This window comes from Solea solea, chromosome 13 (assembly GCF_958295425.1).
Source record: "Solea solea chromosome 13, fSolSol10.1, whole genome shotgun sequence".
Taxonomy (NCBI): Eukaryota; Metazoa; Chordata; class Actinopteri; order Pleuronectiformes; family Soleidae; genus Solea; species Solea solea.
The window spans coordinates 19,086,617-19,114,493 of record NC_081146.1 but is presented as its reverse complement, the minus strand read 5'-3'; the positions used below and the strand labels follow the sequence as shown (position 1 = coordinate 19,114,493).

General features: G+C 38.5%; 1 protein-coding gene across 4 annotated transcripts in view; it reads right to left on the bottom strand.

Moving 5' to 3' along the window:
- Nucleotides 1-24,746, bottom strand: part of LOC131471017 (intermembrane lipid transfer protein VPS13B-like) — a 309,917-nt gene extending 285,171 nt beyond the window's left edge. For 3 of the 4 annotated variants that reach the window (XM_058647216.1, XM_058647213.1, XM_058647215.1), the window contains exons 1-5: nt 24,645-24,746; nt 23,308-23,461; nt 21,387-21,530; nt 5,707-5,824; nt 124-291 (exon numbers count right to left, since the gene is read on the bottom strand). In XM_058647216.1, the coding sequence (XP_058503199.1) occupies nt 124-291; nt 5,707-5,824; nt 21,387-21,530; nt 23,308-23,454 (577 nt within the window). In that variant the 5' untranslated portion in view covers nt 23,455-23,461; nt 24,645-24,746. The other variant, XM_058647214.1, reaches the window with a different exon arrangement.
- Nucleotides 24,747-27,877: the final 3,131 nt, after the last annotated feature.

Here is a 27,877-nt window from a genome sequence, read left to right as displayed (position 1 = left end):
CCAATAAATGACCTTAGTTTGAACTAACTGCACACTTAATGTAGTATATAGATTCTTGTCTTGGTGGATTTACTCGTTAATCCCACTAGCCAGGAATGTAAGCAGCCGTTGCTCAATGCTCACCAGCGATGTCCATGAAGGCCCTCTCCCACATATCGTCCACAGTGTAGCACTCTGCAGATGTAATGTTGACCGACAGCACAATGTCATCTTCCACGTACTTCAGGATCAGGTTGTTCACCACAACATTCAAGTTGTTCACCACACGTCTGATGAGACTCTGCACGTAACCTACAAACAAACATCACATACATGGGAAGAATGTTAAAAATGAACATTACGTCCACATGAAAAAATACTCAGACCTAATTTCAAAGACACACACATGTACAATGGAGGATATAGATATTAGATTGAGGCAGAGATGGAGACTGAACATGCAGTTTATTAAGTACACCTGGCTGGGTTTAGTTTCTATAAAACCATCACACTACTGTATAACATTCAACAAGAATGATATGATGCAGAACTTATGTATAATAACAGTGCATCAGGTGTACCCAACTGCCAACTGAATTATCAGGACACATTAATGTAGTGTTGACACACTATAAAAGTAGAAATTCCAGACCCGCATTCTCAAAAAGTACCACCGACCCATGCCATCCTCATGGGCTCATAAATTAGAGGAGGTCCTGACATGTTATTTTTCGCCACAAACTCTCCCTTGGACATGTGCAGTTAAAGGAGCTAAATAACCATATGAAAACATTTTTACTCCTCACTCTGCCTGAGCAGCACTACAAATCCTGGGTGAATTTATGAATCTCTGAAGAGCTATACACTCACAAGTAAAGTCAAGTTTAACCCAAAACTATGCACATGTTGATTCAAACATATCCCCCCTAAGTCTGTTAACCACCGAGGAGCCTGCATGTTCACATAAACATTTGCAAGTCTGAGCAGAGCACATATATGTGTACAAATAACTTGTTTATACAAGATAGTTATTAAGGGACAAATGAAACTGCCATGCTATGGCATTTATGGACGATATAAAAGACAGACAGATTTTGCTATTAATAAGAGGACAAAAAAACCAAAAACATTTGGGTGTTTATAATCTATGTGAAAAACACTGCATTAAAGTTGATGATATGTCATCACCTTGAAAATAATAATGCATTAAAGGATATGGAAAAAAATTGTAAGGGAATTGGAATTCTAGCGATAAAATAATTTGCACAAATGTAAAGTAAGACAGACTAGAGAATGATGAAATAGATTTTATGGTTAAAATGAAAAATAGAAGGGCGGTGGGTTTTGTGGTGAAGCTGCAGATGGATGTAGTAACCAAGAGAAAGAGCACTTCGATAGCTTGGGTTTCAGCAGAGCTGTGGGAGCCATCCTGCAATGTTACCAGTACCTCCTGTGGCCAAAGTGACGCCCAGAAACAGAAGCTTTGCAGGAAAAACATACATGGTAAGGTTATTACTCAACAAAGTAAGAGAGAACTTAAAATATTGTAGACAGGGGAGTTTCAACCATAAAATATGAAAATATACAGCAATAAATTCTCCTAACCACAGGACCAATGGCATTATTCATTCCTCCCATGTACTGTTAAACACAGTCGCTACAACTTAAAACATATAAACCTTTAAAGCTTTTCCCTTATTTTCCAAACCAAATGTTTGTCTTCCTGAATCTACATGCCTGGTCCAGGGCATAACAGAACCGATAATTAGGCAGTACTAAAATGCTCTGTTGATGAAAATATTATATGAATTGGTTAACTGTTTGGCCTCTTGCACATATGCCCAACTATGCATTAGCATAATCCAATTCACAAACCTGTCATGAATTCGCTGCCTGACTAAACAGAGTGGCATTAAGAGAGAATGACATAATTAAACTCAACCCATAAACGCAATGCCTGTTCATGACATCTGCACAAGGACTTGCATGCACGTATGTATGTATGCATGTGCTTGTGTGTGTTGGAGTAGGTGCCTGGTTGCTTTCTTGCATGCATGAATGTGGCTATGTGCATGTGTGTGTGTATAAATGTGTGTGTGTGTGTGTGTGTGAGAGTGTGTGCCTTTAGATCTGGGGTCACCAAGAAAGCTGCTGTCGCACCTGCAGCCTGGGCAGTAAAACCAGCACTTTACCCCCTGCTATTCTGCTCTCTGGATCTAATTTGCCCACGTCAGGAAGGCTTTCTCGCTCTCCGGCACTCTCTTACACTTGTTATACCTATTTTTGCCTTGCACCACATCCAGAACCCAAATCCGTCTCTCTGCGAGTCATCGCACTGCTCTGAACTTCTGTAAACAATTGACACAGCCAGCACCTGTGCTGCGGCCCACAGGGAAGGAGCCCATTTAAAACTGCTCAACCATAAAATGACTGGAAAAACCAGCTCCTTTATGTGATCTCAGAACAGGCCAAGTACTCTCTTTTGTGCAATACAGGAAAGAAACACTATAGTGTCCATGCTCTCAATTTTTCATGTGTATGGAAAGTATTAGCAGCTATTAGAGTTGCCAGTTATTAGACATTGAGGGAGAGACAGACAAGTTCATCAGACAATAGATACACTGTATACTGGTGCTTTGGTCTCATTCTGAAACGTACATAGAATAGCTAGTGTGGGATATGTAGAGAATACACAAGGTCACTCTATAAATCTCTCTATTCTATTTTTTTTTTTAGTATCTTTTTTTGTCAAAAGTAAAATACATAAACTATAGATTTACAGAGCCCAGCAATGCATGGTACAGCAGGTCTCCAGAGCAGAAGAAAGCTCTTGCTGGAGAAAGCTCCAGCCTTTACCAGCATAGGATATTCTCTGTACATAAGTAGCACTTTCCAGTAATGCCAGAACAGTTCCTGCGTTCAGACTCTGAGCAAAGGCCACTGTACCAGGACATTAGTAGCACTGGACCATAGATTTATCTCAGGAGTGGGTTGCTTTTCACTTTATGCAAATCTCAATCTCCTCAAATCACACACATACTTTAACAATCATGCATACGTGCACAAATGCAGGACACAGAGACACATACGTTGAGACGTATACATTTTATGTTCAGTGTTTTCAATCTGGAGAAACAATAATTTCCAAATGCTCTGCTACATCTGTGGAATAGGTGGATATTAAAAACCCTGGTGATAAATTGCACACAAGTAAATTACAGTACCCATTCATGTTTCATTCAAACTTCTAAAATATAGCATTCACATGACAATAAAGAATTTAGCAAGAAATATCCAATGATTCTCAGATGAGGCATGACTCCCACTGGTTACATTTTGAGAGTTCAGCTTGAAAACTGCTTTGATCCAACACTAACTGGTATCAGGTTAAACGTAGACTCAAAGTGAGGTTGCCACCATTAAATCTCTTTGAACTTCTATGAAACAATGCTCGGTTTCATCACTGTGATGAGGGCCAAAGCAGCAATCGCCGAAACAAAAAAATGTGCTTCTCACAAACGGTGGCCACTGGACCCCCACAAAGCAGCAGTAAACATAATGACTCACTGAATCGCTCAAGGTGGAAGCACTTGGTTTTTGGTCTTTGTGAGACTACCAATCCAATGGCATATGAATTAACTTCTTTACTTTTCCACCACAGGGAGTACAGAGAGAATAAATTCAGTCAGTATGTAAGGGCTTAGAGCCAAATGAGTGGATAATTGCTGGTGGCTTGCTTTTTACTGTTGGCTGTGTTTTGATTTGGTTGTTTTGAAGGGGAGGGGGCAAGATGCAAAACAGTGGTTTGTCAACCTAAATGCCGAAAATGAGGTTAGACTGCCCATTTCCCTGTGATGGTATCTGACATTATATTCCATTCCAATTAACTGTCCTACCTCAAGCATGTGCAGTCCACACACACACAGTCCAAACAGTGACAGATTTTTGGAGTGCATGCAGACGTCTGCGAACATTTACATCACAGTGACCTGAGCGGATAATGAATTGGCCTTTAAGATGTAACTAACTAAGGCTGTTTTTGCCTCCAATCCCAACAGGTTTATAATATTGTTTTTTTTTCCTAATTATTCTATTACCAGGTTTCTCCTGGCATCAAGGAAAATATTAAAAACATCCTGAATCTGCCCCTTAAATTTGAAATTTCCTTACAAATTGGAGAAAAGTGGTTCAGCACACTTTGCATAATTCCGCTGACAAATGAGCATACAAACAAAAACAGATATGGGTGAAAACATAAAACTTGAGAATACTTTTCAGAAATAAACTGGGCAGTAAACAGCTCATAGCAGGTCTACAACAGTACTCAAGTCTGCTACTATAAAATGCTGTGCTGTGGCCTCATCCTTAACTACATTAAATACTCCTGACAGGTTTGTTTTGTATCTTATTCTAAGCAAAATATCCTCTGCGTGACTCATAGCAGGTTAGTTTTACTTCATCTACCTTTTAACCTCTACAGGCTGGAATTACAGCATTCATCTGCTTCCACGCTGTTATTGAGGTGCTGCAACCTCTGACCCCAGAGTTGTCTTTACAGCCTATAATGGATTGAAACAAGGTCCACTGCTGGAGCAGTGAGGTGTGCACACAAATTAACAAGGATACACTAAACACACACAAACACACACAGAGACACACAGAGACACACAGAGACACACAGAGACACACAGAGACACACACACACACAGACACACACACACACAGGCAGGCAGGTCCAAAGGGAGATGCTGGGGTGTGAGGCACCCTGCTTTAACAGCTGGGGGGAGATATTATCTCATGTCAAGCCTGGAAATTGATCCTCCCCAGATACAACCAGATAGGAGGAAAGGTTCATGCGCTCATGCATAATAGTACTCTGGGAGTGAGCCTTAAGGGTGGGTGCCAGTGACCTGGATCTTTAAGCTCAAACCCCTAACCTATCTACTTAATTTTTCTCTCTAAAAGCCACTTCTTGTTTCTATATTTTCCCCATTTTAATTGATTTCTCAGATTTGCTTTTTTCCTTGCATTATATTTTAGATATGAAATTGTCTGATAGACATTGTTTTTTTTTAACAATAACATTATTGAAGTTGTGCCTCATTTTACACTTCTATATACAATTAAATTGTCTGTGCCAACATAAATGAGTGTATTTAATAACCAATATTAGCTCCGTATATGGCTGTTTCCTTCTCAATGAAAGTTACAAATTGACAACAAAAAGAGGTCATAAATATTTCTAAAAGGTTGTTATCCAGCACCACTCAAGCCCTTCTCTGTGAGGTGTTGTAAAGTGCTGGACTAAGGCAGGCATGGAATCCATGGCCCTGTAGGAGGCATGTGGTCAAGTGGCCTTGTTGATAAGAGCCATCACTATGTGATTTATCAGAGACACATCCCCCATGCTCTCTCTGGCTGATTTATCCTACTGAAAAATGCTGTGCTACACAGATCATTCCAAAAATAATACTCACCGAAAGCAAGTACTACATGCATTTGAGACCCTGACACTGCAGGCTTTTGGCTGCTAACAAGCTAAGAATCCAGTTAAATCCAACTGCCCTTGGCCCATCTTAGAGGTTAACACAAAACCAAGATTTCTCAGTGGTGTGAGAGGACCCTAAATGCAGTCTCAGTTCATCCTGTCCTCCCCCACCAAGGCCAAACTGCCCAGGTGGTCATTCTCTGAAGAGTAGCCTCAGTGGCCCCAGAGCCATCATTTACCTGGGGGCAGGTCTGGGTCGCTGGGGGCTGCCTGCTGTAGGCGACGAGGCTTAGCCACAGCCTTGGAGCTGTCCGAGGCACTGCGACTGGTGGAGCTAGAGCCACTCTCATGGTCATCCTAATGAGAAAACAAATAGGTACATTAGTGAATAAGAAACGTCTAAAAAAAATTATTTTACTGGTGAATTTAAATGTTTTCTTCCAATTGCAACTTCCATGCATCAAAGCTATCTTTGGAATAATAAAGTTAGCTTTCCTTTATCTGTATGTGCACCACAGAGGACACATTTTTATTTATAAAAAAAAATTGTAACCTTCACACACATCTTATGGTGAATACTAAATTGTAGCTATGTGAATCAATGTAACCAATGTCATTTAATTGTAAACTTTATCCATTCCTGAAAATAATATAAATTGATGTGATTAGGGATCTCCAACCATATAACCCCCCCACCCCCACCCACACACACACACACACACACACACACACCCTAAACCGCCCCACTAACCTTGCTCCCACACCATTTAACAAACATCTCCAAGGGTTCTACAAATAAACTTCTGTTCCTGGATGAGGAGGCCAAGACTCTCCTCCACAACACCACATCACCTGCACTCAGAGCCCCATCAGCTTTTTAAGCCCAAGAATGTAAGTCTACCAAGATCTCTGTGTGCGCATGTGCGTGTGCATGCGTGTGCGCGTGCATGTGGCGATTAAATGGACTTCCCCTTCAGAGATGAACCTAGAGATAAACAAAATGGCCAAGGTTCTGGATGAGGAGGTTATTTATTGGTTCAGCTTGTAGAGTTCCTCAGCCTAGTGGGTGCTCTGTGACATGAGGTGCAATTAAAACAACAGGGACATGGAAAGAAACGCTGGTGGGACAATGAGCATGTGGTGAAACAAATGACTGCCAAGGACTTTTACTAGGGCTATGTCCACATTTATATGTTTTTATTCTAAAATGGTGTCAAAAAAGAGTTTTAGCTCTGTATCAGAAACAATCATCATTACCAACAGGACTAAAACTGTATGCCATGTGATAGTTTATCATTTATTTACACCGCTAATGAGCAAAGCAAAGGAAATTCTTGCTGATTGTTCAAATAGTAGCTCACCTGTGTAGCATTATAACATATAAAAATAAAATATTTAACAGCAGCTATTAACAAAGACATCAAGGTCAGTAACAACTTATTCATGTTGCATTTATCATCGGGGTTAGAGGATGATACTGTCATTACATTACATTACATTACATGTCATTTAGCAGACGCTTTTATCCAAAGCGACTTACAATGGATCAAGTACAATTAGCCAGGGGTGGAATCGAACTTGCGACCATGATGTCTTTGGTACACAAGGTAGGGTCTTAACCACTGAGCCACTCCACCCCCACCCCTGTCTGTTTTCTTCTGAGTAACAATCACATTATTGGAACATGACGAATCAAAGGAAGGATTTGTGACTAATATGTCTATACTGCATCAATGCATCAATGTTTACAAAAGTCTCAGCATTAAGGACTTAAAATTCCAATGTAATGTGGAAGTCAGGCATAAATGTGACAAAACTTGTGTAAGATGTAACCTAAGCTAAGCGTTAATGTAAAACTACAAGTTTATTTTCACGCATCCACAAATTCACAGATGTGTCCCAATGTTTTTTGTGCTAATATTATGTCACAGATTTTCCCCAACATGTTAAAACACTCTCCTAAAGCTTGAGGGATGCACAATATTATTGGCTCAATATCAGTATCGGACAATATCGGCTTAAAAATGTATTATCAGATATCAACAAAACACACCAAGATCCTGCAATATGACAAATGACTAAAGAGTAGGGTGAATAGGCTGCTACATCCTGGACCTCTATGCTTATGCCCTCACCAACTGTTATTTTTGTCACTACATATCTTGCTCATCATGTTTCCAAGTTTTCATAAAGGCTAAACAGGACAAAAACACACAAATTATTTGCTCATTGTAAAGAAACAGTCCACATAAAATTAGAGCACAAAATACAATGGCTTCTATAGCTGAAGTTTTACTCTTCCACAACTGCAAAGTACTAAACAAATACCACATGTACATACGCAGAGTAAACATAAACCTGAAACAGAATCGTAGGGCATAATGAAAAACAGAAAAATAGAAAACTCTTCCATAAAAGGTAAAAAATAAAAGAACCCAAACATATTAGCACCACTCTAAAAATAGAGTAGTCGAGTTAAAGGTACAGAGCTGAGTGTGTGAACTCAGAGTATGGCATTGATTAGGGCTTATTGTAGCACAGTAACCTTTTCACAGTCAGCCTGGGCTATAAGTTGGTCAGACAATTCAAAAGAACAGGCAATCACATATGTTTGGCATCTAAATGGGGGATCAAAGTGGCAGAATGGCAAAAGTCACCCCTTATACTGACTAAGACTGAGGTTGAATCCAAATTTATTTGCTGACTCCTGAACACATACTTAATTTACTCAAACTAAAATGATCAAATACAAACCAAGAGCCACACTTTTAGGCCAAACAAATGCTGTACATAATGTCTATGCATATACACTGTATAAATGAACACACACTCTCTGGTTCTAACACTGTTTAGTTACAAAAAGGCCCCTCTGGTTTTTTGGGTGGTTATGTAATGAAGATTGGGTTTTAAACATCCATCCATCATCTACCGCTTTATCCTCCACCAGAGGGTCGCGGGGGGTGCTGTGCCAATCTCAGCTGACATAGGTCGATAGGCGGGGACACACATAGAGACAAACAACCATTCACTCACATCTATGGTCAATTTAGGGTGTCCAATTTACCTAATCCCCATATTGCATGTTTTTGGACTGTGGGAGGAAGCCGGAGAACCCGGAGAAAACCCACGCACACACACAGGGAGACATGCAAACTACATGCAGAAAGGCCCTTGTTCCAACCGGGGCTCGAACCCGGGTCTTTTTGCTGCAAAGGCAAGAGCACTAACCACTACACCAACCGTGCAGGGTTTTAAACATACTTTGCATAATTTCAGCTGTATTTTCCTGAGACATAAAATAAACATGGATTTGCCAGAAGAGAAGAGAGGCAGAACTATTTAGACTTCACTTCAGTAAGGGCTTCTGTGGTGGAGCTGCATTATTCAAGCAATTTTTCAAAATTTTATAAAAACTTCATTAAGGTTCCAGATAAAACAGACAGATGTAAATTATTAATTTGCATCTTATTATTTGATGTAAATTATTAATTTACATCTTATTTTGTTAAGCTGTCATTGAACTTGAACACAAAACATACAAAAACAAAAACGAACAATAAAAAGAAATGGTGTCACTACATCACTCTATCCTACTTAAACATAATAAAAACAGTCACTCTCCTCTGTAGACTCTCATATCTATACCTAAAGGAATTCCTAGCCCTGCAGGCCAAGACCACATTTCAACAGTTCAACAACTCAAACTGCCACTAAAGCACAAGATTGCCAAATTTGGAAGTAGTGTAATTAAGCATTCAATGTCAGCGTGGGCAATGAGCAATCCTCTAGAGGCAAAAAAATGCCTTTTCAGAAGGAAGCCCTAGGACAAATGAAGCCTGCCTCAGCTGCTGCCGGGTAAACTGATCCCTTCAATGCCACACCAGGGTGCAGGACGGGGAGGGAGGAATGAAAGGCTAGAGAAGGAGAAAGACAAAAGGACCGGGGTGAGAGAGTTCTTTCCCTGCAGGCATGTCAACTCAGCTGTTGACTAAAGTTGACGGTAGCAAAAAAAAGGAAAAGAGATGAGAATCAAAGATATAAGTAGGAAAACAATAATGAGACAAGAAGAGAGGCACAGAAATAAAGTAAGTTGTGGCACTGTGAGTGACAGGTTGGGAAGACCTCCTGCTTAGAGGGTAAGTGGGCACCCATGGAGGGTTAGGGCACAGGAAAGCCAGGTCTGACCTCTGTCCCCCTACACGTCTGGCTACGTCGGGGACCAGCGGTAGTGTGTGTGCCTGTCTGGAGGGCCGACCCTAATCTGAGCTGCTCAACACATCAGCTGAACCACCACTACCACCTCAGGCGACTAGAAACTGCACCACTGCTAATACTGTCACAATTTTACAAAAACAAACTAGCAATAACTCAACGACACCAAACACCAGCACAACCTTAACCCCCACTGGCAGTGTAATTCATATGTAAACTGTGATGTGAAAGGAAAAACGTTTAATATGTGAATAATTACAGGTCACAGCTAGCACAAATGTAAACAGTGTGGTGAGAGGACATCTAATATATAGATAACAATATAGACATAATTTCGAGCAGTGACTTTGACCCAATTCAAATATAAACTAAACACTTCATTTTAGATAACTAAAAACATTACACTGACCACTGTCAAGTGTAGAAGAAAAGGAGAATGAAAGTCGTATTTCAGTTTCAGAAGAATACCATGCCTAATGCTTGCTACTGCCTGATCTTTGAAACCTAAACAGTCTTAAAGACGGTCAATTGCACAGAGTTTCAACAGATTAATGGGAGCATGCACATGGCCAGTGCTGAATAAACAGCCTTTTTGTTATTGTTGTTTTTTCCTCTGCAGGTTACTGGCAAACTCAGTCAGACATCAAAGAAGCAGGACTGGAGACTAGAGGCCAGGCAGTGGAAGGCAAACGCCTACAGAGTGAGAAAATATATGGAGGTAACCCAATAGCTCCTTATCTCAGACAGACCTGCTCTTCTGAATCGTCCATGTATATACATATAAACACAGACACACACACACTTGGTCTGACAAATAGAGATCCTATTCCCAATCTTGAAACCCCAGGAGCAACATCCTTTCCTTTGACTAAACAGAAAACCTCAACAATATCCATGTTCGCATATCTTCTTGCTCTTACTTTTGTTCCTTCACTTATCCTAATTGTTTCCATCATCATCCCATTCATTTTCACTTCTTTTTATCTTCTTTAGCCTATGACCTTTTCCATACAGTTGAGTCCAGTTTGTCAATATCATCATGTTCATCCCTCGAGACTTTCTCAACCCATCTATAACTAGGTAGTCAGAAGCTTGTTTTAACAGCGATGACCCTCGTTCTCATTAGAATGGTTTCCAGCTGGCACCAAGAGTAATGACACAAGAGAAGTGGCTCAGTGTTTCAAACACAGAGTCATGGTTTGGGATAGTTCCAGTAATGTCAGATGGTATGCAGCCACCGCTTTTACACTTAAGCTGCTCAGCCCACTGATGACGACCCCACTGGAATGTAAGCTGAGGAAAACAGAGCTCATCGCATTTGACTCAAATGACCTTTTCTTTAATGTCCCCCGGCTTCGAACACATCCATCAGCTCAACAAAAAATTAGCTGCTAATGGGTTTTTAATGAAACTGTAACAAATGTAGAAACCCATTACACCATGATTAAAGACAGAGGTTTCATTTTCTTCTCAAACGGAGGTAGTCTTAAGAAGGCTGCTGACATAGAGAGCTGTTTCACACACGACCCAAAAGGTATTTACTATATTCTCTGTGTCTTGTAGACTAACACACATACATGCACTGAAAACAAATGCTTGAATACAGCACTACACACTAATAGCTGCGGAATAGAAACGGTGGTGCACAGCCTAAATAATGACCATACTATACTGCAGCTGGGATCCATGGCAGACTGGAGGGATTAAAGGACAAAATGAACCCAGATGACTATCACATTGTGTGACATTCTGAATAATTATCTCAATGAAAACAGCTCATTACAAAAACGTGGTATTTCTCCCTCTCCCTATCTATCCATCTATCTTTCTCTTTCTCCCTTGTATTCGAGTAATTAAATCCACAACCGTGCAAGAAAACAATGGTTGTATTGCATTAATGAAATTTACAGACTTGAAATTAAGTAAATCATGATACAGAAATGGTGGAATTGTAAGCACACGTTTTCCCGATCACAAAGTCAGTGTAACAAACTTTAGTCTGCCCATCCAAACTAAAATGCTGCCCTGGAGTTTCCAAACTGAAATAGAGGCAGCAGCATTCATACACTTCGCTATTTTAGGTGTTCCAAATGTCCAAGGACTTTGCAATGCATTTTAAAACACAACTGTAGCCGTGTGGATGTAATATTCCTCTAACAACCTGTGGCTGCTTCTTCTTGCTGCATAACTCTCATGGTGATTGGAGTTTATAATAAAGAAAATATCTGTTTATATTTGGTTTGCACGAAGCAGCAATTTAAGACAGCATTTTTTCCCCATATATACTATACCTTCCTATATTACAGTGTCTCATAGCATCATCAATCAGCCATAGCTCAGTAACCAACGTGCTGACTCATTTGGCAATAGACAGTATGTTTCAACAGACTTGGATTTTAAAAGAAATCTTCAAGAATGCTACTCCTAATCCACAGTACCATACACTGCCAACAAAGGGGAGTTTATATTGCTTCACCTTCAAATAAATTAAGTGTAGATTGTGATTTTCAAACTCTAAATAGCTGTAATTACACAAACCACAATAGAGAATATACAAGCTTGTGGGATTTCTTTAGATTCATATGAAAAAGGGGGTGGCCTATTTACAAGATCTGTTACAGCCAAACAATGACGGCAATATGTTAATTTTCCGAGAAAGGACATGGAAAGGGTTTTCGAGTTTTCTGCCAAAAGAAGAGACCAATTACAAAACTATTTCACTCTAAGGAGAGAGGAATCACAACGAGAGCTCTGGTGATGTCATGCTGGTGTTCTCTGCCAAGAATGCCTCTACTGTACCCAAGTCAAACTGGCTGTGTTAAATATCTGCCTCCAGCATGCCCAGAATAACAACAAACAGAGATCCCTGTTACAGACCAGACCCACGGGGAGCAATATAAAGACTTCTGACTTCTAACATATTTTATTTGGACAACTTGTTCTGCCATTGTCCTTGCATTATCCTCACCAGATATGTTATAACTGGCTGCAGTTGTGGTGCATCTCTTTTACTGAGGCACAGCAAAGATATGTAAAGCATCGCACAGTAACACAAGCTCAAATGTAAAGGGCTTTGTGCCCTCCTAGGAACCTCTTTACTGGTATTCAGCTTTGTCCAAGACTGTTAAGTCACAGTAACTTCAATCCTAAGACTTGAATAAAAGCCAAGAATCAGTAATGCAGACAGGCAAATGACGGGACCTGATGTAGGTGCCGTGATGGAATTTGGAACCTGGCTGAACAGTCAGATCACTGTTGCTGTCTCCATTTTCTTTTCATTGGCGCCTATTCACATTCTGCCCAGTGACCTCTTGATATTAACATACTATGTTCCTGTTGGTCCCTGCTCAGGCACTTTTAGTATTATTGCACTTGACATACCCAAATGTTGCCTCACTGGTGAGAAGAAGGAAACATAAAAGAAAGAGACAGGTAAAGAAAACGAAAGATAGCAATGAGTGTGAAAAACAGTGAGAGTGACAATTGTTAAGATAACAAAAAAAAGCCAAGACAGAAAATAAAAAAAGCCAAAAAATCAAGCGAGAGAATGGGAAAGTGGGAGGAATTGTTCCTGATTTAGATCTGAGGGGTTCTGGTCCTTCAGATGTCTCCATCAGCTAACCACAAGCCTGGGCTGAGCATGTGAGGCATGCTGCTTACACTGGCACAGCTACCCCCTAATGCTAATAACTGCAATGTGTTAGCTACAATAAAACATTCCACACACAACCTGAACACACACACACACACACGTACAATTCAAGTCACATAAGACATACAGTATGTGGGGAATTCCCAAACACTGAGATGGCTTTCAAAGTGGCTCATGATTTTTAATTACCACACTATGTAACTCCCCATCATGACAACAAATAAGAAATACTAATGTTAATAAAATGATAAAGAAAATGAGCATCTAGTGGTCAGGAACTGGTTTTAGACTGACAGAGATTTGTCAAAAACTAAAACATCCCTTTTCTGAGCATTGTCCATTATGTCATACGCAATATTAGGCATATTATACAAGACATAAGCACCCCTTGAACGATGTAAGCACCATCCTCAAAGAACACTGTAAGCAGTGGCTGAAGCTACTCTGACAACTTAATTGCACACGTGAGGTGCAGCTGGATCGGCACTAACTGTAGAGGCGTAAGTGTTCTTGGAGAGCATCAGTGTTCTGAAACCAACAAGACAGAATAAATCAAATAGAGCGAAATAGGAGAGGACTTTCCATCAGTGTTGAGAAATACCATAACCATATTGCAGTGCATGAGCATGCAAGTGGAATGCAGAAGGCCTTTGGTTTGCAGAGCTACACACAAGGATGAAATTAAATGCATTTGGTCTTATCAAACAGAAATTATGTTTGCATAATGGTCACTTGAGACAGACCTGTGTTATTCCTCAAGTTGGTTTGGACTGATTAACTTCTCTTTCAGTTTCAGATTTTTTTTCCCAACTTGAACTAAGTTCGGAATCTGAGCATAGGCCAGGGGAGCACATTTCAATTCTAAAGAGTGGTGTGTTATATCTCTGGAAGTCATGTTCACAAACTCTGAAGTCAAAGGTTTTGCTTACAATGATAATTATATGAACATACAGTATATGTAATACTAATCTAAAAAATTAAAAGCAGAACAGTGGCACATCATCAAAGAGCTTGCTAATGACTAGATCCGCACAAGTGATTTACTGTTTAATGTTTAACATATATTGCCGGCCATGATGTCATTGCAACAATAACAGTTGCATTATTAATACTCATAGGTCAAAAGGCGGAGGGGCTGCTGGATGGAAAACACTTATCTGGGACATAAAACACAGAGCTGTGTAAGTAGTGTAGTATGAAGTAAGAAGTGTGTACTTCTTCAGTTAGAAATTGCACACAAATGGCACAGGGGCCAGTTGTGTCAAACTTGATCAAAACAATCAAAACCATAATAACTGTAAAACAATGTGGTAGATATTTTTACCTCATTTGCCTCATAAACTGTCAATTTAAAATTGAAAATAAAAGTATATTCAATTCTATTTAATTCAATAAACATTATTTGTCCCCAGGCAGCAATCAAGGGCTCATAGAGCAGCCACGAAAGAACAGTTCAGTAAAACATGGAGTACAGCAACATAATGGGCAAATGTGTTTGGGTGTTCCTAACAAATGAACTTCCTAGAATTTGTCAGGAGAAGGCCCTAATAAACTGAACACTAGCCTTAAGTGCAACGCAATTCTTTCACAGATTGCAACATCATCAGGAGCAGCCTGCATGTAATAGGTTCCACTAAGGGACTGGTGTAGTCCGGATGGTCTGAGAGCAGGGATTAAACTCTGAAGCAGCAGTGGCTGCTGAGTGTATTCATCACGACTTGAATCGATGGGTGCAGGAAGCTGATGGGCTTGATTTTACTCCCTGATTGCTTTCCTGTGTCTGAGGACCTGAAGTAACTTCATTCCACCAGGATGCCAAACCTCCACAAACCTCAAAGTCAAAACAGCCTCAGCTGACTCACAAGCAATGGTGACTGTGTGCAAGCAGCAGCAATTGGAACAAGTGGAAACGCATTAGGATTTAGGAATCTTGGGACTGAACCATTTGCGTCCACATCAGAGTCATTCATGGTCACCATAGTACATTTATATGGGTGTAGATACCACTGGAATTACACACTTGCGCAGAGAAGTCTGCAGATGCTTTAAATCAGTATGGTATGCCAACCAGGCACCAGTGCAATGGGTGAATATCCTGAGACTGTGAATGAGGGAACAGACATTTTACAGCATGGGCCCCATTGCCCAATCTAGTTCTGTCTCTCAGCAGCTCTCGTTGTCTCATCAGAACATATGCTCTGGCTTTCAACCTGTCTAAGAAATCCATGTTGTGCCAACATTACTCTGTCTTTTATTATTTACTGTCAGATTTGGGTTTTGTTACTGCCTCAGGGGTTGGGTTCAAGGAAAATAGATTTGCCAAAGCTCCATGTCTTCACCCTCCGTCTCCTCAGTCTTGAAGACAAGACCCTGCTGAGCTGATGATCAGGCAGATTTATGGTGCAATCTCTGTAAGCCATTTACTCCCTGCAAGCTTGGGAATCAAAGGCAAGATTTCCGGATGGCACTGGGACAGAGATTATCCAGTTTGTGCTATCTGATTGCACACTTCCACAGGCTGTGTTCTTTCACTTGTTTAACTTTTTTCCTCTGTTTTCTGACTTGTGAAAGAAGAGCTGCACAAGCACAAACAGATTGGCACTCATTTGTTAGAGAATAGTGACACTAAGAAGACTACTATTGAAGTGACACGTTTGGTGTTTTATCCAATACCAACACAAACAATGACTGAGTGTTTCAATTTTAAATACAAAATGTTCACACTGTGTGAACAAAATTACATATCCCAAATCAAACCAGAAAATGAATCATAACAATAATAGACCACTACAAACATCTGCACAGAAAAACTGGCAACAGCTTGCTTTTTAGTGGGTTGTGGATGGATAGATGGCAAAACCACATATTTAAGCAGTAGCATCCAGTGTATAACAGGGAATCAACTGTACATTTGAACTGCTAATATGAATCTGTCACAGTCAATATCACAGAAAGTGTCTGTCATTATGTAACATACTGAATATACTCTGGTTTTTGATATTGAAAACGCAAGTATTACTATCTATAGATTTGTTAACTTGCATCTTCAAAGCAAGCAGGTGGTAGATTAAGTGATGGAGTAACAACTTGTGGGTTTTTGATAAGTGTTCAAGAAGGGATCTCTAATTCCCATGTATTACCCATTATTTGGGAGCAATGAGGTTTTGTGGTGCAAAGTCCTAAAAATAGTTTGGAAGGAATCTAACAGAAGAAAGGGCTTCACTGGACCATATGCCAAACCAACAAGTCTCAGAGGCACCTCCCCAAATCATCTTGAGGCAATGCATCAATCAGAACCTCCACATCAGTGGCAAATGCACTCAGTGGCCATAAAACTTCCAGATCAAGCAGCAAGCTGAGCCAAAACCAGAAACACTCTCCTCTGCAAACCAAAGCCCTTATCTTTGTCTCATAAAAAATAAAGAGTGCCTGAGAGTGTTATGATCCACTGTTACGGTTATCCAGCCAGTTCCTCTGTGTCTTTGCTGATCACACCTCATCCTCAACATCTGGAGCAGTTTTACCGAGATGTCAAGAAGAAAAGAAAATGTACCCATAATTTTGCAACATTACATCAATGTTAGCTGATAGGTCTTTCATTAAAGCCCATGTTTAGTCTTGCCAAATTTTTTTCCTTCACAGCTTCTAAAACTAGGTGTTTACTAATATAACTTGCTACAAATGCAAGAACAAAACTTCTCAAAAACAGCCACACAATAAATTAAATCTCCGACCAAAGGTTTTAACGATCTCCTCGAGTCCACCACATCTGAGCAGAAAAGATAAAAGTGACAACACAACCTAATGAAGAAAACAGCAAATATAGAAAATGTGAAGCTGGTAAACGTCCATGGGGCACATCAGATACTAAAAGGAGACTATCTATCTATTCAAAATTCTTAGACATAAACTAGGGCTTAGTCTAATTTCACATGAAGATGTAAACACAAATTTAGGAGGAAAGGATATCTAAAAGTACAATACATTTAAAAAATAAATGTGATATTTTAAAAACAGAGGTGCAAATTAAAGACAGCATTTAAACTATCAAGTAACAACAGTAACTCAATAAGACAACATTTCTAAGCTTGCATCAGCAACACATAAAAACTAATATCTTACATTTGTAAATGCTATTTTTTAACTTACTAAACAATTTGATAACGTTGTTTTTTTCTAATACCATACTTTCTGCACTTCAAGTCTTCATTATAGCTCATTTGAAGCAATTACACTGTCAGCAAGAGCTGTTATCTCAGACTGCTGCTTAACTTCCAAATTTGGTGGAAACTATAATTGTGAGCTGCCCTTGGTGTTTCGCAGATGGGCCCTGTTGAGCAATCTCAATATCCCTAATATTACCCAGTTCCTCTCAGGGGGAAACGCGAACATTAAAAAGGTCCAAATAATACCGGTCAAATTACACAACCCTTAATGAACTTCAAAAGACATACGGATGTTTTTACAGGCCAGCTCTCCAGCTTTAACAGTAATTATGAAAACAAACCATATTAATGATATCATTTATCATTTCCACACGTTGGTCACATGAGGCCCACCCCAAGGTTCCTGTCTCCACCTGATATGAGAAAAACTCATAGTCTATCTACAAGACTTAAAATGTAACATTTTCCATGCAGAGAAACACAGCTCTTTTAAAATCCTTTGGGGCAAACCTTTAGCCATTTGAGCTGCTTTTCCACCCAGGTTAAGCTCACTATAGTGCGGTTTGAAGCGGTAAATCCTGGTCTGGCTTGTGTTTCTACGGAGGGGTGCATGGGCCAAATGGTGATAGCTGAGTCAGTTATGTAAATAGCATGACATCATAACAGCATGATAAAGTGTAGCCAGCCATTAAATTCAATAAAGAAGAACAGCATGACACAGTAAGCACAGCTACATGCTGACATAAAAAATACGTCAACAAAGAAACACAAACAGCTTTGAATACCCTCTCTGTCATAATACATGGTATAAATATTATATTTAAAATTCCTGTTGTTGCCCAAAAGTGAGAGTTCTCCGTCGATAAATCAACTACTGCAGTGTGTCTAACTCCACCTTTTCAGTGCTGGGCCAGGTACTCCAACAGAAGGGTGCAAAAAAGGGTACCCTTCAAAACCTTTGATGCAAAATAATCGTTTGATGTAACAAACCGAACCAAACTATAGCACTTGGTGGAAATTGGGCTTTGGGGGTTACACAGACTCTGAAGTCCAACATTTTGCAGCATCTCTTTCAATCATTATCAGTTTCTTGTTATATCTGGACCAGGACCTAAGATAAGATGAAAAGATGAAAGAAATATAAAACGGTTTCTGTGAAGCTAATATGTCAAAGGCCTTCCTTCTGTAAAGGAAATTCTCTCTGCGCTTAAGTACAGTAAGAGACTGCCCCCATACAGCTGCCAGAGCAAATACTGATGCTTTTATAATGTTCTAACAATGAAGAATGTGTAATAAAGATTAAATAAATAATACAAGTTACAGAGTAACACAAATCTAAAACTCTATTGGAAAAGTTTCTTGGCTAAAGAACACAGGCCTCTACCTTCCTACTCACAAAGGAGAGAAGTGTAGAAGCTAATTTAAATTCCACATGCTAAGGACTTCTGTTGAAAGCCAGGCTCTGCTCCAAATTATGTCCCATGGGTGTAGATACCACTGAATTATTTGTCCAAATGTCATTTGCAATTCACCAAAAACCTTTTCTTGATGAGAGGCCTTAATAACACCTGTCAAAAATAGGGATGGCATGATATCACTTTCGTGCCCAATATCGATATCACAACTTCAAGAATGTACTGATATCAGTCTGATACAGTAATTTTAGACTTTTTAGACCATGAAACTGTTAATAAAATATTTGTGCCCTCCATTTTCAAAGACAAGTCTCCAATTGTTACACATATTCTGCTCTTATAAGGAAGAAATAAAAAGCCCAAAACATGACTAAAATGCTCTTGCTGATCAGATTCAGGATTTTTCTCTTTCCACTGATTTCGACCAGTATCAAACCGATACTGTGAATCGTATTGGCTCATCCCTTGTAACAAACAGCGTTTTTGACACAATACACTGATACCCAAACTATTACTAAGCTGTGTATGAAACATGAAAAAGAAGTATACATTTCCACTGCACTAGAAACCTGATCGCATGAGCAGTAGCCACCTGCATAGTTTGATATTCACCATTAGTTCTGGGCAGCTCAAGTGTTACAAATGTTTTTGCTGCAGTCTATGTAATTAGCTGTAATTGACTTCCCTTGAAATGTGTTTCTTCAGCGACATCTGGTCTTGAAACCTCAACCTCTCTATAAAGGGCTAGTGCTGAGTTACACTTTCAATTTTGCAAACTGCATGGGTGGCAAAGGTAGGGCCAAGCTCCTGTGTAAAATTAAATCTCTCTGGGAAAAAATGTCTTTCATAGACCACACTTCAAAAATGAAACAATTACGAATTACTTTGAATAAGTGTGTTTAGACTTACGATGATGCATGTCCAGGCTCAAAGTGACATTTCTTGGTGGTAACAAAGAGAAGTAGCATTTTCTTACTCATAAACTCTGATTCATCTTAAACGTTTTTAAAATTAAACTGTGCACAACTGTGTATGTTTATTAGCTTTCAGTGCCCTACTTTTTTTTTTTTTAGCAGACTGCTCGTGAGACAAAACAAAAGGACACCCCAACATAAACTCCTACTAAGCAGCCTAATTCTCTTTTCTTTCATGAAGTGGTTCTAAATCTTTCTTACGGAGATGTCACGTTCACTGCTTTTTGAATATAACAAAACAATGACGTGTTATTGGTGCAGTAGTAAATAGCACTAAATAAATTCATCATTATGGCTTTTTAGTTTCTCTGAATATTTCTGGTTAGTGGTCAATGAAGCTGTCCCTCTGCTGAGTTTAGTGTACAGTGCTTGACTTAAGGGAAACCATACAGTCAAAGTAGAATCAACAATTTCTAAATGACAAAAAGATGTGGGGAAACAATAGTTGATATATGTTTTGTGCTGGATTCCATCTGTTTAGAAAAGAAAGGCAGATGCTTCTCTAAATAAATTGAAAGAGCCTTTGCAAATACACTTCATTCTGGTAGTATGGATGACAAAACATGTTCATCCCCAAAGTCTAAAATGTGTTCCTCATTGTAGCTAGTGATTACATCACTTGCCAATGTGCTTTTTTTTCTCCAGAAGCTTTTGAAAATGTATATAACAATCCAAATCACTGGCACAGATTCATCACCTCGCCTGGATGAGGCAATAATTGATTTGCCTCTGGTTTCTTTCTTTGTGCTACTATTTTTTTCATTAGGTATGGATAAGATAAATAAAAGCAAGACCTGCTTTAAGCAGGGCTTAAAGCTTGTCAAATGAACACGTTTTACACACACCCACTAACTACAGTAAATCGGAAACAATACTATGACTCATACTCTTAATTTCATGCTTGTGTACAAGCATGAAATGTCAGGGCCTCAAGACTGAAACACGGTGTCATATCAATTCAAATGATTGCACCCCACTCAATCACCCACCAACCCACATGCAGTAAAAGGTTGCATGAGCAGGTCATAAAAAAAGTATTGGCTGCAGCTATACTGTACTTCAAAACAGTAAAAAAAAATACCTTTGTTTTTGACAAACATGTGGCACTTATTTAGATTACAGGTGACTGACACAAGCACAAAATTACACAGAGATTCACAAGCTGGAAAATTACATACATTTTCATATTTAGCATTTAACTGAAAATCAAACAATAGTTTTTGCTACATATGATTTTACACATGGTCAGAATATGCTTTTGTTGCATCACTTCTGTAAGATGAAGCTTGCTACACTTCAACATTGTTTATGTAAATTACATTAGTTATTTAAATTATCCATTAAAAAGCTTCATTGAAAGACCGAAAGCAAAAAGCATGAGAAAGCTCACCTTCAACACAAGGAGGATTTTCACATGAATAACAAGAAGAGCTGGCCAGCCCTGTTTTAGCCTTTTAACACTTAACCTTACAGTGCTTCTCATACCAGTAAAGAACTAACCTGGGCTCCATCCCTCAGCTTGAGAATGCACTCCATGGTGTTGATAGTAATGACGACAGCCTCCGAGCCCAGCTTGGTCCAAGGTACATGGATGCGCAGTTCATGGATATGGCCACTCAAGAAGGTAAAGGGTAGCTTCAACTCCTATGTACATGCAAATAGAAGATAAAAGCACATACAAATGAGAAGAATATTCGTTATACCATTAAAAGCAATTCTGAACACTCAAGTTGAAGATTTAAGACTATTTGGACTTTTCAGCCATCCAGTTTCTAAATAGCACTTTGAAACAGATTACATATAGGTCAAGCTTTTAACTAAATCAGTCAGATTTTCTAAGAGACAGACAAAACAATGTTCTGCATCTTGAACTACTCTATGTGAGAATGGGTCCCATGAAACCAGACTGCCTACACACAGACTTCACATGCCTCCTCTATAGGTCTAAGCCAAAAAACTAATAACCAAACATATTTCTGAGACTAGACTGTCGGGGATTCAGTGTGCCTCTGCTCAATAAATAAAATTTACTTTTTATGTTTGGATGATGATGCCCAGTTGCACATTTTAAAAAGGTACCTTTCAAACAAAATGCAATGAACCAAAAGCAAAGGGGGAATTGCCAAGTTTTTGATATAGTGTTACACATTAAAATCCTAAAATTCCCCTATGTTGGTTGGTTTAAAGCTGCTTCCAATAAGAACTTTCATCACAATCACTGTTGGGTTGGGTTGTGTTTTGGTCTGCTCTTCAGAAGCCGTCGGAACACAATCAAAAAAATTCTTTTAACTCATGGAAGGTTGATCTAGTCCAGACATTACAAGTGTAAAAAAGGAACTCTGTGTCAAAATAACACTGCAGACAAAAATATCCAAGTAAATCTATCGAACATCCTCCAAAATGACACTCACATGTCTGGGTGCACAGCTGTATTATTTCATAATACTAGTCAAGGACACTAACGTGTATATACTATATAATATGAACATAAAGACCTTAATGGTTTGTGTCTAAGTGAAGATGAAGACTGATTAAGACTAGAGCTGAAACAATTAATCGATGAATGGATTATTAATCGATTACTAAATTAATTGACAACTATTTTGATAATCGATGAATCGTTTTTTTCATGATTAAAACAAGATTTCTGATTGTTTAAGCTTCTTAAATGTGAATATTTTCTTAATTTCTTTGCTCTGGATAACAAAGAAATCATTCAAAATTAATCATTTCAACATTTTTTAAGGTTTTCTGATATTTTATGGACAAAACGATTAATCGAGAAAATATTCAACAGATTAATCGATTATGAAAATAATCGTTAGTTGCAACTCTAATTAAGAATATAGTCACAATAATTAATGGTTAACACTTTAAAATAAAAAGTAAAAATATGCGCATGCAAGCAATACATGCACATAAAAAGGTGTAACACTGCAATTTCCTACTCTGAAGATTTTGGTGTGAGGTTTCAGGACATGAAAAGTAAACATAAGGAAGGGGACTTATTTGCTACACTGTTCAAAGTGGAAGCACAGGACTTACCTGACAACCAACAGCATGCAACAGCCTCCTGCTTTAATTCTATAAACAGTGCACATTGAGGGGATTTTAACATCCGTTATTCAAAACAGAAAACATGTTTTTCAAGACCTTCAAGACTTTATGTAGTTTTATACTTGCATGCCTGTGTTTAGTAGAGAGGTTAATTTTAATAAAAGCATGAATGAATGAATGCAGAAATCATAGTAATTAATGTTTTACTGATGTTTTAAAAACTTTTTCAAGCCTTGCACACACAATTCCTGACTTTTCAAGGTCGGAAAAACATTCAAAATTCCATACTTTTTAAGCACCCTGTAAATATACTTTTAGTGCTGTTAAAAAAATCAGAGGTTATAATCAAAATACACATTGGTACCTGTTCCAATACATCCAGTTTGAGGTCCAACTTGCTGAGCACCACATCTCCTCCCCAGAGAGACAGCTGCAGATCTGATGGCTTCAGGTTCTTGATGTACTTGTTCACATAGCTCATGAGGAGCGGCGTGACATAGGACTCCAACATCTTGCCCCTGTCAGAATGAGAACAGAAAATAATTTATTGATCCATACGAAATTAGGTCATATTCCAATTCAACCAAGAAGATAAATGTATATAGACCAAGAGAATGACAAAAAATACAAAAAACATGTACATTACGACGCATTACATAGGAATATTTAACTATGTTAGGACTGAATATTATACACGAGCTGAAACAAATGCATCAAAATAAATATTTAAACATGCATTATAGTCAAATTGAATTTTGAAAAGAATAAATGCAATAATGATGCAAATTACTGCACACAAGAACACACAATGAACACTGGATGAAACAATGTCACGTTATTTAATTTCATTATGCGGTTAACTGCCTTACATAAAACCGACACTATCTCCACTTTTCTCAAAGCAAATATTTCTGGCAGGACAGGTGACAGCAATTACACTAACGATGGCTGTTTGTCAGCACACATGCATATTTCATTGGGACAAAGCAATAATTACAGTTATTATGTACACCTGTGCAACTGTAACATCTAAATGTTGTAGCAGTTCGAAAGACTAATAGTTGTAGTAATAAAGACTCCATATGTCAATTGAGTGTAAAATTTCAACAACAACATGTTCACATTGCTATTCAGCATTACAATTTTTAGTTTATAGTGAGTTTTATAGGGATATGTGCACATTATTGTTGACCAAATTCTAACTCAGCGAGCACTACATACAGAACACGTATCGTACTGTATGTTGTTTATCCTGTTGTGGATAAACGCATTTAACGACTAAAGCTTGATATATTCCAGTGGTTTAATTAATAATTAATTGTTTTTAATTCAAGCCACACACTGTCTTTATTTGCATTGCTAATATGACTTCACTGTTCCTGCTTGACAGTGAAGTGAAGACAACAGCAATAGCATTAGCCTCTCCACGTTTCATAGCAATGTGATAAAGAGTGACTTTCTTCAATGACGGTTCTTAAATGAAGCTGCATTTTACTTGTTAGTAAGGAATACAACTTACTGTGGATGAGTAGGGGCGGGGAAGCTAGCAGGACTTTTCTGTCATTGTAGCAAACACAGTGTACAAAGCAAAGCAGCAGAGCAACGAGGCTAAGCTAACCGAGTAGAAGTCGTGTTAAATTCGTTCAGACACACTGACTAACACGTGCGACCACGTAGGACAAAGCGAAACAGTGTCCTTACTTGACTCCCGTGTGTATACTGCAGCAATTCCTCAAGCACGAAGTTTTAACATGTCAAATTCATCCTATGAACGTTAGCCACATCTTCTCCACGGCTCCGGTACAACGTCATGAGTAAACACAAACGCGGCTTCCGTATGCTTGTTGTTGCCTTCATGTTCGGTAGGAATTTTCCAATTTCAACTCATGTGAAGCGAAAGTGGCGGCGAGCGGCACACAATACACCTTCCCTGCGATAAAGCAGTTGGTTTATTGATTAGAGTCAATTTTCGTGACAAGAAATGTAATAAATGTGAGAGTCAAATATTTACTTGTTTTTTAAAAATATATATATATTCAGGTCGTACGTAAGTTAAGATTTCCGAGACGCTATTGAATGTATCATTCAACGTCATACAGTGGTTTCTTTCTCATGCCTCAAGCCCGTATTTGGACGTGGAAGCTCACCTTTGCTTAGGGAGAGGAGGATAAACTTCACACTGGGCAGCCTGCCATCAAACAGTGTCACTGTGTTTATTTTTATTTATTTAATTTCTTTTCAGCAAAAGCCCATGTCTTACAAATAATACAACAATACACATAGACAATATATACTGATGCAAAAATAAAAACACATTTGAATTTGTATGTGAGTCCACCTTTACTTCACAATCAAACAATTTATTTGACATAAACAAGGGTCTTTGGTTATGTCAAACCTAACTCTCGCTGTGTCTTTTCTGTTTCTGTCTTAATGATGACACTTACGTGTTTTGTTTTTTTTTAATAATCACTTGGCAGCTTTGGAATTGTAGTTGAGCACACAACAGAGTCAACGCCTACAAAATAATTACAGCCAAAATAAAGTTTACAAAAGGATAGCAGTGGCAGTGGAGCTCAAGTGAAGAGAGTGGGTGTCTTCCACAGGCGTCAAAGGTCATGTGGAGTGTGCAGTGGAGCAGAAGGGCCAGCAGACAGTGTGGGTTTGAAGATACACATCCTATGAGTCCACTTGGATATGTGGAACAAACCTGAACCCTATCCATGCTGATCCTGAACCCAGGCTTCTCCTAACTCGAACCCTAACCATATAGGCCAGTGCAGAATGTGACGTTTATTGTCAGTGCAGCCTCTCCTTTTGGCAGCCAGATAAAACTTCCTGATGACACAGTTGGTTGAAATTCATCATGTGACTGTCCACTCTTTACCCTGTGCTTGTGTGTGTGTGTGTGTGTGTGTGTGTGTGTGTGTGTGCGCGCTCATATGTGTTACATTTTCTGGCATAAAGACTGTCACTTGTCAGGATCAGTAGTCCTGATGGAGTCCAAAACCTGGTCCTCATGAGGAAGAATCTGATTTCTGAGGAATTGGTCAAGTTTATTGTGTGTGCATCAGCTATCAACATGTTCATTTCACGCTCTAGTAAACTAATTCATCCCACATATCATGTTGTCACCTTCTCTGGAGATTAGGTCTCCTGACCGGACTGAATGAAACACAATAATGATAATATGTAATTAACCATGCAGTTCAAAATCTGTTGACAAACTCCTGTGGTGCATTTTAAAAAAAGATATTTGGGTAGTGGACGTTATGATGATGATAATGGTCACTAAAAAAACGTTGACACTCCATTACAATAATTTAATTACAGGGCAAAAATACGAACATATAGTTAAAGTATATAGTTAAAAAAAGCCAAGTGCTGACATTGTCATCGACAATGTAAAAATTAAAATAATATCAAAACAGCTTCAAAAATGTAATTTTAAAAAATACACATAATGGACTAATTTAATCAATATACTATATATTTTTAATATGTATATATTACATAGTCTACATTTTTCATCACCTTTGACATACGCGTCATAATTGTTATTTATAATATAAGCTGACTGGATTTTCCTTTTTTTTCATATTCACACCATTTAATCGCAAAATAATTGAGCAAGAGCCAAGAAAACAAACACACAAATACTGACTAAACACGTTGTTGTTATTTATATTATTTTAACATACATTATATTATATACAGATAACGTCGTTTATTATTTGTTTGTTTTCATTTATATGTTGAGGTGATAAAACGTTTTTTGCTTCTTTTTTTGTTTTTTCGAGGATAAACTTCGTTGTGTAAATATGATCTCGCTCTTAGCACTGTCGTTGCTTCTCAACGGAGAAACTAATGAGGAAACCACTAACAAGTCTTCAGTGCGTAATAAACGTGGCCTTTAACGGCCCCTCTCTCTCAGTAGCAACGTGCGCACTTATTATTATAACCACTTGTTTCCGACTTCATCAAATAATTCATGCAATGAACGCGATTTATTTCAGCTGACTTAAATGTCCTGTCAGGTCAAAATCAGGCCTTTAAAAGGTTCTTCAGTAGCTGCTGCTGCTGGTGCTGAAAACGTGAAAAAAACAGGCCTCTAGGCCAATTCACACACACACACACACTCTCTCTCTCTCTCTCTCTCTCTCTCTCTCTCTCTCCCTCACACACACACACACACACACATAGCGTTTGCCTTGTCGTTACCGAATAGTAATAATTGCAACAATAATAAAGATTACAAACCACCTTGTTCTGTATTTTTGCCGCAGCTCTGATTGTTATAATGGCTTTGGTTTGGATTTATGGCCAAATCTTTAAATGTATAAATTTACACAAACTCATAAACCGGAGTGTTTAAAACACGAAGTTCAAAGCGCTCACAATTTATGCTGTGAAATATTCCCAATGTGCAGATTAGGCATTTAAACAAAGACCAATGTATAGTTTACAGAGGCCCGAATTTTAATCTGAAAAAACATGCACTCTGCTAAAAAAAAGTGTGGGTCCTCATTATTATAATAATAATTATTATTATTATTATCATCATTATCATTATCATTATCATTATCATTATCATTATCATTATTATCATCAGCATTATGTTATTATTATTGTTATTATTATTAGTAGTAGTAGTAGTAGTATTATTACTAATAATAATAATAATAATAAAAGATATGAGTTTCCGATTGAGGAGAAAATAGGAGGAAAATAGCCGTTTTTGTTTCTTTATGGTGTATGTAAAGAATAATGAGCATTGTTAATTTACTGAACAATAATCTGTTGAAAATGTGTGGGGAAATGTGACGACAGTTTCTTCCGCATAACGATCTCATCAGAAAAAGTGCACTGACATGGCATCAATATAATAATCCGGAGACATTCAAAATCACTGCAGGTGCATGAGATAATTATTA